Here is a 14932-nt window from a genome sequence, read left to right as displayed (position 1 = left end):
CTGTATGTGCTTAAACATTGTGCATTGTTTTACATTACAATGGGTTGTGAACCTTTAAGGGTTAAAGCACTGCCAGGCTCATGTAATATGATACTTGGGCAAGCCCAATACACAGTAGCATGAGACAAATATTGGTCAATCACCGACGTACTTTTTTTTCCATATTTCACTTGCGGCGGTAGTATTTAAAAGTATAATACCCTAGACAATTTGATCCAAAACAGCCAAAAAAGGAATGAAAAACTATGCACCAGACTAACTGAACTCAACAAGTCAAACAATTGCTATCTTATCAAGAATGGTAAAACAGTACTGAGATTCTTGAATTATAACTTTACCATAACGTAGTAGCCCACAATCAAGAATGATTCAGATTAGCAGTGTTGGAGAAATTACGTTTTAAAGTAACTCGTTACATATTACTATTACTTGCAACTAAAACTATATTGCTACAGTTACATATTACCCATAAAATAAAATAACTATAACAATATTATGTATTATATTACTTTGTGTTCACAGCCTTAAGTTGTCCTGTGTGAAACTACCACCTTATCACGTGACATGATTGCATTGTTGGACAATGTGCAAATCTTGTATTTAAGAGAAAGAAACTGGTCAATAAACTTCATTCATTAGAGTTGGGCTTCATCACTTCGTTGTGGCTAGGAGTTACTCAGCGGATTAGTAACGAGATGGGACTCCAGAAAACACGGAATACGGAATAACGGAACAGCGGAATAAGCGAAAATTACATTCTGAACATCTTACACACTCTATAGCGTTTATACACTCCTCACCTCACAGCAAATCTGCCGAAAATGTGATCGCGATGGCAGAACAACACTAGAGCAATCCTCACGGTGATCTTTAAATAGAATATGCACAAACTGTTCACTCTGTAACGATCTAACTAAGCTAAACTACTATCAAATACACTTCACTACACTATCGCTACAAAACTATAAGTTCTTTCTGCTATACTTGCTTATACCAGCTGTCACACACACGTTTATTTAAGTATAACAATAATAATAACAGAATACAGACATTTATTGTACCTCTGCTACTTCTGCTACAATCAAGTCGGCTATGCTTCGATAGCTATTCGATCCTCCGTACAGCTATCATGGTTAGACACAAGTGTCTAGACATGTCACCTGCAGTTCTTGCGCATCGACAAAATTAATTTTAAAGCGGAAGTCACATGCGATAATTGTAGTTTGACGTTTAAACAATTAATTAATTTGATTGTCCAAAATCTTGTGAACGTGATTTCGCTTGTATTATCGATATTGTTCTCGTGCAAGAACTACAGTATACGTAGAATAGATTACCTGTGTAGTCCATGTGGCTGCATAATTGTGTTTCAGAGATATGTCAGTAAGTATACTGAATGTGTAGTGTCTCGTTTTAAGTCGATGGTTCTGTTTTAGGACTCAGTAATAATAATAAATTCAAGTGACACGGATAGTGATGATGACTGCAAAACGGTTGTGGCAAAGATGACGAGCAGTGAAGACGAAAACATTGATTGTGACCTGACCCTTAGCTCAGTGGAGACGATTTCGCCAGTTAAGAAGCGGATTAAGTAAGAAGTACATGTAGGCACACTGGATGATTTAACAGCCACTAGCTAGTGGGAGTTTTGGTATATAGCTACACAACGCATTTGCAAATTGAAGTGTGGTATGGAAAAGTCGAGGGACAAAGTTGATGACAGTACAGTATTTTCTGGCGGGTTACTGCTTGCTGAGGGGAGGGGGGAGAGTAGGCGTTTAGTTCACACAGAGACTAATTCATTTATTGGTATCTGTCATGTGGCTTGTTTTATTTGTAAGAATCAGGTGGTGGCTGGCTCTGTTGTATGTTGTGTCAGGTGGTAGATGTACCACAGTATAGTAGTTTTGTTTTGTTTCAGGCTTTGTTAGCTACATTGAAATGCAGAATATACAGGTGGAACTACACTAGTTTGTACTGTTGTATTAGGAGCAGTATCATTTGCTAATCAATATTTAGAAATCCATGTATAGTCATTTTTTCTCTTGGCATAATTTTCAGTGTGTTATGCATGGCTACCGTTCTCCTTAACATGGTTTAATTGTACAGAACATGCTTATGCAGAGTTATAAGTAGTAACTATCATTCTAATACCACAAACGCAATGGATAAGAGAGTCAACAAACTTAAGTAGCAGGTAGATGTCTTGCTTTTCCATCTATACTTCTTTCTTTCATTTGTGTGCTTAGGGGAGTGGTATAACTACATAAGACTAGTTTCACCTGTATGTGATACATTCCAGCATAGCAATAGCTACAACCAGGTGGCCAAATATTTGGTAAAGAAGAGACTCCAGCAGTCTAGCCCATCAGTCAAATTCTGTGGTAGAGTGCAAATGATATTAATGGTATTTGATTCATAAAATAGTGTCCTTTAGTGAGTTGTAGATGAATGCTAGCTATGTCATGTTGCTTCAAAGTGTGTATTTTTTCTCTAGAGAAGATATTGCTTTAGAAGAACAGGAGATGGAGGAAGTTAAGGAGCAAGAAGATAGGTATGCTAAACTCAGTTGATTAGTGAGCATGTGTTTTTCTCTTTGCAGCAATGAAGATGAGGTTGACTATTATGATGATGATAAAGAATTGCCAGTATTCGAATGACTCAGTTCCAAGTCAAGACGATTGTATTCACCGAAACAACTATTTGATATTCTATTAGATTCAAAGTTACGAGCATCAAATAAATTATGTCATAAAGTACCAACCATCATATCAAGCAGTGCTGTTTTTGTAGTGGACGTGAACACATTGGAAGATCCAAATGATGTTTCGTGTGATGATATGGGAGTGTGGATAAACAATGGAGTAGAATCTGGGCAATACGATGTTTCCATAGTAAACGGTGAAGTCAGTACTACAAAAATCCTCATCGGATAATGAAGCAGCATACACATTAAAACGTGTATATCGTGTACACAAAAACTGCGACGGCCTTAAAAATTGACAGTTTCTATCTTTGGTATGTTAATGTATTGCTTGTCTAGATAACATTGTGTATTATACCTATTGAACTGGGTTTATTACATGTTGTAGTTGTAACACATTTTTGAGGTTGTATCTGACAGTTGGCTGTAATGCTTACATAATATGTGACAGGATCCTGGGAAACAGTCTTAAAGTATGGAGAAATCCTGGTTTAAAGTATTCAGAGCGTTGTAGTTCAATAATGGTTGGAGCTATGCTAAAACATTTTTACAACAAAATTTTACCTTCTAGAGCATCTAGCCAACTGCTAAGTTTTCTGCCATTTTGGATAGTTTTTAACTGAGGTTGGCAAGCTCCAATCAGTGGGTGGTGTGGTGGCAAAAAAGGTTGTCAAAAATTTAATGGAAGCCCGTTACGGGCCATTCAGGTCTTAAAAAAGAAAGGAAACTTAAGCACAGGTCTTAATTCAATACCACAGAGTTGTACAGCCACACACAACCATCCAGAGCTCTATAAAGGTCCCAGACTGCTTGTATGTCCCACCACTGCACTTGATAAAAGCAGCCAGCCAAAGCAGGCCACTGAACCCTTGTTGATTATGACATTGAAATTCGATATAGCTAACAAAAAATCGTGATATGTGATAAGAGACTGGCTGGGTCACATATTGCCATTAAAAAAATTAAAAACGATATTAATTTTGAAGTAAAAAAAGTAATATAACATGACCAAGAGTGATGGTGTATGAGGAGTGGCTTTGAGGCCAAGATACAACTTCAAAGTGTGTTTTTGTGGCAAAAATGCTACTACACCACAGAATGGTGTGCCTTGCTGTTGTCACTAGTAGTAGTATTGGGCTGGTTACCTTCACATAGTATTTTACATCAACAGTCATCACCAGTCAGTGGTTCTATGTCACCCTTTGCACCACCTATTCAGTTATTGATGGGGCATCGACCACTCCAACCATTGTCACCGTTTGCATTCAATGTGCCATTAAATTTTTCTCACCATCAAACACCACCATTGTATGGATGCTCCCCTTCACCATATGCGTCATGCTTACCTATGTCCTACTCTTCTTTGTATCAACAGCAGGAGTATCTGCCAATGACCAGTTTGATGACATTGTAATCCAGCATGAAGAGTATCGTTCCTTCACAAATCCGCAAACTGGATTGCCAGCCAAGAAATTTGGTAATGCTTATTGCCACAGTCGACTGCAGTGTATTTGGCCAGGTTTTCATGCACAGATGTTAGTGATTGGAGATGATGTGAAGGAGCGGTTGACAGGTTTGTAAAAGACATTGCTCCATAATGAATTTGGCTTTATGTTGGACTAAACAGATCATTAGTAGTGAAACGGACTTTGACAACCCTTTTGATTTTATTTTCCTGTTTATAGGTAGCTATAGCTTGGTTTTTTAGTAGCAGCTTTGTTGTTTTAGTATTTTGTAGGTCAGTGTTTTAGGTCTGTTGTTTCATTTGGCAAAGAAAAGCTAGCTACATCTATGTACTTCAACAAATACAAGTTCTAACTGTTATAACATGTTATTATTGTCTATTTTGCAGTTAGCTTTTGTGTTGCAATAACAAAATTAATGCAAAAATTTTGAGGCGCTTGTGTAAACGCTGTGGTAAGTCAAAACCAAGTTTGACCCTTGACTCCTGAAAATAGCCTGTGTGGTGTTTATCGATCGATTGATAATTGTAAGCGTCTAGATGCAAGAGCCTACGCACTTATGTATCAGTTGATAAGCGCCGCACGATGAGCAGGGTCTGCTGGCCACGCTAAATATCCTGAGAATTCCTAGTCGTGCTGCTTGGTGTTAATTGTGGTAGCTAGCACTTAGAAAATGAAGCGTCTTAACTTAATAGAGATTGAATATAGGATATACCGGGATATTGGAGTGCCATGGCATCGCGTTTCACGACTAGACTGTAGCAGAGGTACAATAATGTGTATTGTGTGTGTAGGCTGTTACTATTGAACGTGTGTGACAGCTGGTATAAGTAAGTATAGCAGAAAGAACTTATAGTTTTGTAGCGATAGGGTAGTGAACTGTATTTGATAGTAGTTTGATCATTACAGAGTGTGCATATATTCTATTTAAAGATCACCGTGAGGATCGCTCTAGTGTTGTTCTGCCATCGCGATTGCATTTTCGGCAGATTTGCTGTGAGGTGAGGAGTGTATAAACGCTATAGAGTGTGTAAGATGTTCAGAATGTAATTTTCGTTTATTCCGTTATTCCGCTGTTCGGTTATTCTGTATTCTGTGTTTTCTGGAGTCTCTAACGAGATTAGTAACTTTGTTACTTGTAGTAATAAAATTAGATTCATTACAGTAACTTTATTGCTTAGGTAATGGGTTACATTTGTAAGTAAAGTAACTTGAGTTATATTACAGCATTTTGTTATATTTAGTTACCACAAAAGTAATATTACATAACTTGTTACATAAGTAACACGTTACCCCCCAACACTACAGGTTAGCCTGTGTCTCAAAATATATCATTCACTTTGAAAGCGTATTCAAAGACATTGGATATGGACAGAATAAAAGGCCTATAAACTTTTAAAAGCATACTTTACATTGTTCATCAATATGTAACTCTATTTTACATTCAAATTAGTTACCTCTTCCATGGTTGTTTTCATTATAGCATTGGTAAAAGTGGCTGGATTTTTTGTGAAAATACTACTTATATAGCACCATGGAAACTATGCATGCTCACATGACATGGTTAAGTGCCTTCATTATATCACTGCACATTAGGAATGCATACTCATCGGATAAACCTAGCATATGGCTGAAGGCATGGAGTATATTAAGAAACAAGATGGAGATGATGAGATTTACTACTCACCCAAAACAGCCTAAATCCTGAAGAACCCATTGGTTCTTGATGTCTAACTTTAATAGACTACACATAACTGTTGTACCTTGAGTTGGAAGCTGCTTGTAAATGACAAATGCACCGTCAATTAGTACCTCTACTGTTTCTCTAATTCAGCATGGCTGTTACTATCCATTTCAATGCCCACGCGTTTCCAATGTTACAGGCGCATGTTTGCTGTGTTTCGTTTTGCCTCAGAGTGTGGTCTCTATAGGACATGAGCGTGGCACTACAGGATTTAGAGACCACGTGTTTAAGTCAATCAAATTTCAGTATCAAACTTGTTGTAGTCTAAATAGAGTCTAAGGACTTAACAATGCATGTTATAACAGGTAGTACATAATATACAATCATCTGGTGATATAGAAATGTTATATTTCCAGCTGTATCCTTGATGTACTTGAAACTATTACAGGGTTGGGATTGTGATGAAGAATTTATGACCAGGCTTGGTGTATCACCACAGGAGGAGCAGCACTGTGCGGGATTTAAAAGACAATAAACTTTCCCTGGATACCGGAGGAATGGAATGCTTGAAGATGACAGTACCCCAAAGCAGTTCAAAGGCAGTTATTACTGAATTTGTAGTACATGTGTAGGATTCGGAAAATGTTTGTATACTACAGTAGCGGTCAAAAAGTTAGACAAAACAAAAAAGTTCCCATTTCATTTCATTCAATGACATTTACAAGCATTCTGTTGGTGTTCCATTTCTTTTTTCAATATACACAATGGCTACAGTATCCCAGTTTGTGTTGTGCGAATCACATGTAACATCATTTGTATCTATTGCTGAAAAGTGGCTAAGGCCAGTTGGAGGCTCATCTTCATGACCTAGAAGACGTCGGAGTGATCATATTACATTTAGAATTAGTATATGTATACTACTGTAGCTATTCCCGGCTCAGCACCTTCACGAATAAAAAGCCAGGGAACTGAGCCAACAGAAGCCACCACTGCTGTTGACTGTGCGATGACAACTAACAAGCTGGAAACAAAGCCAGCATGCATACAAACAGTGTATTTTTAAAATTGTTTGTATGTTAAAATGAATGTCCATTAACTAGAACAGATTTGCCAGTGACGAGCAGTTATATACTGAAGTTTCAAAGCCAGTCGCATCTCTTACAAATCATCCTTATGTACATATGTACATATATAACATGATAAAGCATTAAAGCTAACCTGTTAGCATTAGATATAACACAAGCCTGTAAAACCACTACAGTGGCTAGCAATGGTGGTATAAATGGTAAAGCGTATGTACTTCAAAATAAATGGTATGTAGGCATCATTGTTTTGTGTAGTGCATGAATAACTTAAGCTTTTAATGCACCACAGCCTACATACAGTATATCCATGCAAAAACAGCCAAGCTGTATAAACAGGGTGTGGCCTTCAAAATCCTGGGTGAAAAAAGTTATGAAATCAAAGGTGGTGGCCATTGTACCAGGTTTTCGAAGGCCGCATACTTTTTATACAGCTTTAGCTGATTTTGCAAGGATTTCACTACTTTATGTATTGTTTTAAATACTCCAAAACCAACCATATACTAACTTTTAGGCTTGTTTTTATACAAATCATTGTTCTTTTTATCTACAGATACAATGATGAGGATATAAGACAAACTAGTGATCTACTGAATTAAATACAGAAAACTATCTACACCACATTTAACCACAATAACAAACTCACAGTACCATTGGCATGTGCTGTAGGGGTTCTGGTTGTCTTCTTTTTCATGCTAACCCTTAAACCCGCAAAAATTTAAAATGCATGCTTACGTAGTATGGGTACACATTGCGACACTAGGTGGGGCAACATAATTCTTATACACATTGATCAATCACTGGGATACTTGAAGAAGGTTAAATGAACATTGTACTACAGTAGTTTACTTGCTGTGAAATAATGAACAACACTGAGTCACATCTCCATGTATCATAATTCTAGCCACGTGTTTAATTTGATTGTGGGTTTGCTCACGTAAGTCATATATGGCCTGATAGAAAATTTAATGGTGAATTGAAAGAACTTGTTGCAAGTTTATAGGAGCAACCACCATCGAGTTATGGATTATTTTATAAGGGTTTGCATGTTTCCTTACTGAAAAGTTACATACATTGCTAGTGTTGGCCTCACTGCTCAGAGTTAAGATAAAAAACCCTAAGTATCACTTCAATCCTTGTTACATCACAAGTAGAATGATGTAAATCGCATAGCCATAGGATAGTTGCTTCAAAAGTTACAGCAGTTTGTGCAAGGCATGTGTATTTGGGCTAGTTTTCTGGACCATGTAGGTTTAAAGGTTAAAGTAGTCACCCTAATACAACAGCCACTTTAATAGAGAACAGTCACACGTGTATATCATAGCTTAGACATAAAAGCTAAACAAAACTAGTGTATTTAGAAATTATTATCTTAAAAATGAAGTAGGGATCTAAGTAATAAAATGTAGTGGAACAAGAATTACGTATGAATGATGGTATTATGTATATCATAGTGCTATAGGAAAATCCCTACATTGGAAATATGTAATTGCTATGACATGCCAATGTAAGGATTTCCCACAGAGCTACGTATGTTTTCATTCAGATGTCTTGTTCCACTTCTTTTTATCGCTTGGATTTCTACTTCATTTTAAATTAATAAACACACCAGTGTTAAATACAGAAGGTACATACGTAAGGTGCCTCACTTACGTATGTACAGGGAAACCTGTTAATCAGGACACTTGAAAATAAGATACCTGCATAATTTGGACACTTAGTAATGATCCCAACGTGTCCCCTTAGCATGTTAACTGACCTGGAAAATTAGGATACCTTGGTAACCAAGTCACTTCTGTCAAGGTGTCCACAATTTACAGGTTTCACTGTACACAAGAATTATAAACGACATGGCTACTAACCTCATCAAAGGTTATTTTCTCTTTGATAAACATTTTGTACAAAAGTGATTGGGTGTTCGGCGAAACAACTGTATCAGGGTCTAAGAATAGCTGTACAAAAAACTCCTCCTCAGAGCCACTTGGTCTCCTATAACATGTTGTTACCACTCATGTGATACAAAAAAATATTTGACCTACTTAATTTTCAGGTATGGTTCCACAGCAAGAACATGTTTAAACAATATATTAAGAAACTCTTCAGGATCTGTTAACAATTAGTACGTACGTATATTAGTTTAACTTGAAGATACATCCTACATACCTTTCTCTTCTTTAGTAAGACCTTTAGCTTTCCCAATTTTTTCTAAATCTCCTCGCAAATCCAAAATGGTTTCCTGTGGTACTGTACCATGCCTAAAAATATAGTTGTATGTTTATGTAAAAAAAGAAGAACAATTGCTGCATATTGCTCAAAAACATCGTACCGCACAAGTATGATCATTAGAATAATTAATTATTAAAATATCAATTTGGGGAATGGAGGTTAAAATTATTAGGGGTGGGAAATTAGGTATGCTAACAAGGCGTTGATTCCATAATTAAACCAAGCGTGCATCCACAGCCGGCCTTTGGCTGGCTGTGGGCATGCACCTGGTTTACTGAAATTGTTTTCGTAAAAATGTGTGTGTATGTTTGCGTTTGTGTGTACGTGCGTGCATGTGTGTGTGTGTGTACGTATCTACCTATTTACCTATGTTTGTTCGCAAGCGCTCACATGAGCAAAATCGTTAAATGGAAAAGCAGCTTTTACGTAAGAAGTAAAAGTTAAATGAAGTCTGTATTAAACTTCTGCACAGGTAAACTTTGTTCTGAGGTGGTTTCTTTTCAGTGGTCTGAAATATGGGTGTGGCAACTCTCCTCAGACTTCGTGAACCACCTTCCCTTCGGATTTTACAGGCATTTAACAACTGAAAAACAACAGTGCAGGCCTTGTAAACTACTAGGAATAGCCCATCCCTTCGAGTCGGAAAGGGGGTGTATCTCCCACGTACGTAAACGAAAATGAAGAGCAGCTTTGAGGTATTGTCAAGAGAATTTGTGGAAAAAACCACGATAGTCAAACTATAAAACAGTTTAGAAGATACTTCTGTGCATAATGTGTTGATAAAAGCGGTTTGTTTAACAAGCGCTTCCTTAGCAACGTAATTGAAGAATTATGAAATATTCGTGAATTACGAAATACGAGAATTACAATAAATTAATTATCAAGGAGTAGTCACTTCTATACCACTAGTTGATACACTTGCGACCAGGATCAGGAAGTTTGATCGTTAAAATTTAGCCTTGATCGTTTGATTTCACCTATGATAAAAGAGCCTTGATTCTTGATCGTCTTCTGTAAAACACTAGTAAATTCTCGTGTTTGCTAAAAGTTAACTTTCAAAGGTGCTTGATTGTCACTTTTGCGGATGCCTTGATCGCTTGATTAAATCTTGATCCCGGTCGTAAGTGTTTCAACAGACAGTATTGAAGTAACTACGCTATTATTGCACAACAAAAAACCTTTGTAATACGTATAGTTAGTTAATTTCAGATGAGTTAGCTAGCTGCATGGTGCTTGGTTTTTAGAAGTAGCACAACATTAATTTGTTCTATATTAACCACACAAAAACAGCCAAGCTGTGAAAAAATGGTGTAACCTTAAAAAGCCTGGGTGAAAAAAGTTGTGAAACCAAAGGTGGCGGCCAAGAAATGGCTGCAATGATGTTAATACTAATAAATTTTAACAATGGCTGTGTGTGCATTGGTAAAATTTACATCATTGCAGCCATTTCTTGGCCGCCACCTTTAATTTCACAACTTTTTTCACCCAGGCTTTTTAAGGCCACACCATTTTTTCACAGCTTGGCTGTTTTTGTGTGGATTTCACTTCTTTTTGTACTTTATAAGGCCCCAAAACCAGACTATGGCTGACTTTGAGGCTTTATTTACTCACATTTCTTCTTTTCTATGTAGATACAATGATGATTATTAAAGACAGACTTATAAATGTATTTCATTGCATGATTTAATTCAATATTTGTTAATATTATTATAATACTCTAATAGAGCACACATTTTTTGAGGACTTCTAATAGAACAAACATAGAATGTTCCAGAACAATCCAGTGCTTCTATTGGTAAATCTATGAACTTACAAATGTTTGATTATAAGGAGATTTCAACTACAAATTTCATTTACAAAGCAGAAATTAAGTGAGAGGATCAGCCAAGGTAGCAGTGGTTCAGTGGTTAAGGATGCAGGTGTTAGGTATGGAGGTCCCTGGTTCAAACTCTGGTAAGTTTTTTTTCAACGTTTTTTGCACACATTTTTTACCTCATGGTGAATGCTTTATTAGAGTATCTCGATCCCACGATTTTACACTTGCTTGGTTTTTGCTTTATAACTTTCTTGCTGTAACTCTACTGCTATTCCAACTATCAAAAAGGTACTGCTACGATGATCAGCCTATCTACACACCAATTTTCAAGTTATTTCTATACTTGGTTTACCCTGTAGCCATGACAGAAGTTTGATCTTTTTTTACGTGAATAAACGTTCATAACTCCTTGAATATTCATCAGATTCACAACAAACTTGGTACGTGAATCCACCGTTACATGCTCTTCATTTGTGCCAAAGATGGAGGCAATTGAGTTACACTTTTGCATTTTATAGCCATTTTTGCGAAGTGTGCAAAAAGAAATCGAAGCCCCCGTAGCCGCCATAAGAAAAAAACGAAAGTTAAAATGAAACTTTGAACTCTCATATCTCGCAAATAGCTTGCAAATTTAATCAAATTTGCTGTGTGGCATACTCTACCTGGGGGACAGCTATAATGCAAAAATGGTGTGCTTTGGAGAAGGGGCCATGGAGCTACGCACACATGAAAAAGCTGTTTTCTTTCTTCCTATAAATATACTCAGTGTGGTCGCCAGCTTTTTTGGCCGCACGACACACTACCATGTGCCTTCGTATGCATCAACAGTTGGTGATAACAGTCACTCCTCAGGCTTGAAAAATTGGGAATAAGGTCTTCTGTGGGTAAACTCACATGCCTATTATATATGTACAAATTTTTGAGTTTTTGCAGATCAAAAATTTGAGGATTTTTGCAGTTTTATTTTCAAGGGTCACTCATTTTTCACTTACGTAGGTATATAACCTATCAGAAAGCATAGCGCTAACCCTAATTTTCGAGGATGGAACTTTTGCAGACACCCAAGCAATGTGAAAATTACGTCCTTCTAAAATTTGTATGCATATGGTAATTATTTTGTACAATGTTTTCTAATTCAAAACAGCCAAGCTGTGAAAAGTCCAATAATAGGCTACAGGGCTGGAGGAGGGAAAATTGAGTTGGTCAGGCCATTGACTATAATGTTGAAATTGCTACTATATACATGCCAATGAGAGAGGAGCTGTTGCATTCTAGGGGGGCCTGGGGGCATGCCCCCACAGGAAATTTTTGAAAATTAGACACTCAGATATGCAATTTTAGTGATATTTCACTGCTAGCTAGCTATATAAATATGCTCAAGCCTATCTGTTGTTCCTCAGACTTTCTATACTATGTATAATTGTAGACCTGACATACAGGGGACACAGCATGAAACTTGCTGTATGGTTCATTTAGTTATAGCTAGCAATTAGAAGTTCAAGGAGGGTCTGGGGGTGCAACCCCCAGGAGCTGCAGGATTTTTGCAATTTAAAGGTTTGAAAATGCCTTAAAATTTAAAATTGATGCTAAATTTTAAAGTAAAACTAGCTAGCAACTTGCAACTTTCCCCCCAAATTTCACAGGGAACCCATGCAGCATGGCCCCCTTTAGCTAGGATATAATTACTATACAGTGAATTCACACAGCTACAATAAAAAGCTACACAGCTACAAAAATACAGTATACTACTATACTGGTTTGTATGAAGTGAACGGATCATCACGTAAATATACTGGTGGACAGTCACGAGACCAATCAGTATTCGAAAATGGCACGATGTGGGTGAAACTAAGAGTTTGCTCGGTATCTCGACAGGACGAGTGGGTAGTTGAAGAGGAGTGATTTCTACTCAACATCTCATCCAGATAGCTACCATGTAATGTAAGGGTGTACAGCTACTTGCCGCGGAATGAGTCATCTGGTTAGTCACTGCCAGCCCTTCGCCCAGTAAAAGAAGTCAAGAGAGACAAGCCAAGAAATACTAATGATTATTTTATGAAGATTGAATTGTGATATAAGTGTGCTGGTTTAGAATCAAAGAAGGCACCTGCTTTACACGCGATAAATACCAACTGTCAGCACATGTGATACTGTACGTAGAACCCATAATCATTTCTGTACAAAACGATTTTATGAATGCTATGCTGTACTGAAAGGTAATTGGAGGTACTATACGTGTAGTTCTGTGCTTTAGTTAGGCTGAGAAACTAGGTAACTAATCGTGTCATGTATTTTCAATAACATCTGTAAAATGTACGTAGCTACATTTAGATGTGATCGTCCAAAGATTGCATGAGAGTAATGTAGTTTGAGCTGGTCAGCTAGTTGGTTCAACTCCAAATTATTGGTCCGGCTCGGGCCTGACCAACCGGACCGTCTCCTCCGGCCTTGGGCTAGTATGAAATGATGTGATATCAAAGGTGGATAATGTTATATTGTCAATTAATTTGTAACGTTACAAAGTATATAGTTGATATTATAACATCACTGTAGGCCTACATCACTACAGCTATTTCTTGGCTGCCACCCTTAATATTACATCTTTTTCACACTAGCCTATTTTGGATGGCTTTTTTCACAGCTTAACTGTTTTGTAACTCAATTACATTATTGAAGGTCTATACCTTGATAGTTTAATGACCTGTCCAAAGAAAATTCATTTAGTTTACTTAAGCAGTTTTAAACGATAGGGATGACAACAAATCACACATCACTGATTGCTCTATTAGAGTACCTTGATTACATGATTGTTGCATATGTTTGGTAGTTAGTCTGGTTGTTACGTAGATGTTAGGCTTGCGTCAATTTTGCTGCATAATTTTAGGCATAATAGGGGATGAAAAGCATAAAGCATAATGCTGGCATATTGGAGCATAAATTCCACTAAACTTCTGTCACAAAGTAAAGGGCTAACCTGTTTTGGATGGTGAAATGATTCCTGACAACGAGTAGAAACAATACATTAAAGTCTTGCTACAACTTTACAGTCAATGGAACGGATACTTTTCATTGATGGGCTTGAGTTTTATTATAGGACAAATGCAGTACTAGTACAAAGGCATGGCAAAGTCTAATAGAACAGTCATTGCATGTGACAAAGAGAATGATAAAGTGTTTAACCCTAGGAGAATAATTTGTTATGCTCTTGGTATGGTGCTGCAAATGCAAGTTACAGATTATACTAAGCAGTTGTTGTCCTTTGAATACCAATTGCTGCAACTTAGAAGATTGATCAGAAACCATGCATGATATATTATTTGCATACAAAACTACATTTTGCTTGTGTGGGTGCAAAACACAAACAAATATACATACATACATGTATACACACAATTTTCAGAAAACTATTTCAAAAACAAGGAGTACTGACAGCTGGCATGCACTGGCTGTGGGTACACGCCTGATTAAAAAAAAACTTGAAAGGCTACACCATAATATTTTCCATGCAAAAACAGCCAAGCTGTATAAAAGGGTGTGGGCCTGGCTGAAAACTTGTGAAATCAAAGGTGGTGCCCATGAAATGGTTGCAATGATGTTAATTGAAGGCTGCACCCTTTTCATACAGCTTGGTTGTTTTGTGTGTGTGCATCAAGTGTACATACACATTAGTCTCCTGAAATTGTAATCTGATTTTACATTTCAGGCTCATTTGTGGAAATTGTTAGCACTGATGGGCACTTTGTTGGTCTGCATTTTCAAGATTCTGGAATGAACACCATGTTTGACAAATTTCCTGAACTATTGCTGATAGATGCCACATACAAACTTACAGAATTGCGTACACCACTGTATGTACTATTAGTGGTTGAGTTGATGGCAGTGGAAATTCTGAAATTGCCACAATATACCTTACAGTACAAGAAAATGCACCGTCTATTCAAAAATTGGCAGATGCAT

At 37.1% G+C, this 14932-nt stretch overlaps 1 protein-coding gene across 1 annotated transcript in view; it reads right to left on the bottom strand.

The window, feature by feature from the left end:
• Positions 1 to 14932, bottom strand: part of LOC136264051 (ubiquitin carboxyl-terminal hydrolase CYLD-like) — a 167849-nt gene that overhangs the window by 26015 nt on the left and 126902 nt on the right. Inside the window, exons 17-19 of the mRNA XM_066058733.1 lie at positions 9097 to 9188; positions 8973 to 9039; positions 8796 to 8922 (exon numbers count right to left, since the gene is read on the bottom strand). Coding sequence (XP_065914805.1) covers positions 8796 to 8922; positions 8973 to 9039; positions 9097 to 9188 — 286 coding nt within the window. The remainder of the gene's footprint in view (positions 1 to 8795; positions 8923 to 8972; positions 9040 to 9096; positions 9189 to 14932) is intronic.

Source organism: Dysidea avara, chromosome 8 (assembly GCF_963678975.1).
Source record: "Dysidea avara chromosome 8, odDysAvar1.4, whole genome shotgun sequence".
In the NCBI taxonomy this organism is placed as follows: Eukaryota; Metazoa; Porifera; class Demospongiae; order Dictyoceratida; family Dysideidae; genus Dysidea; species Dysidea avara.
Note: the sequence above shows the minus strand (reverse complement) of the source record. Positions and strands in the feature narration are given on the sequence as shown.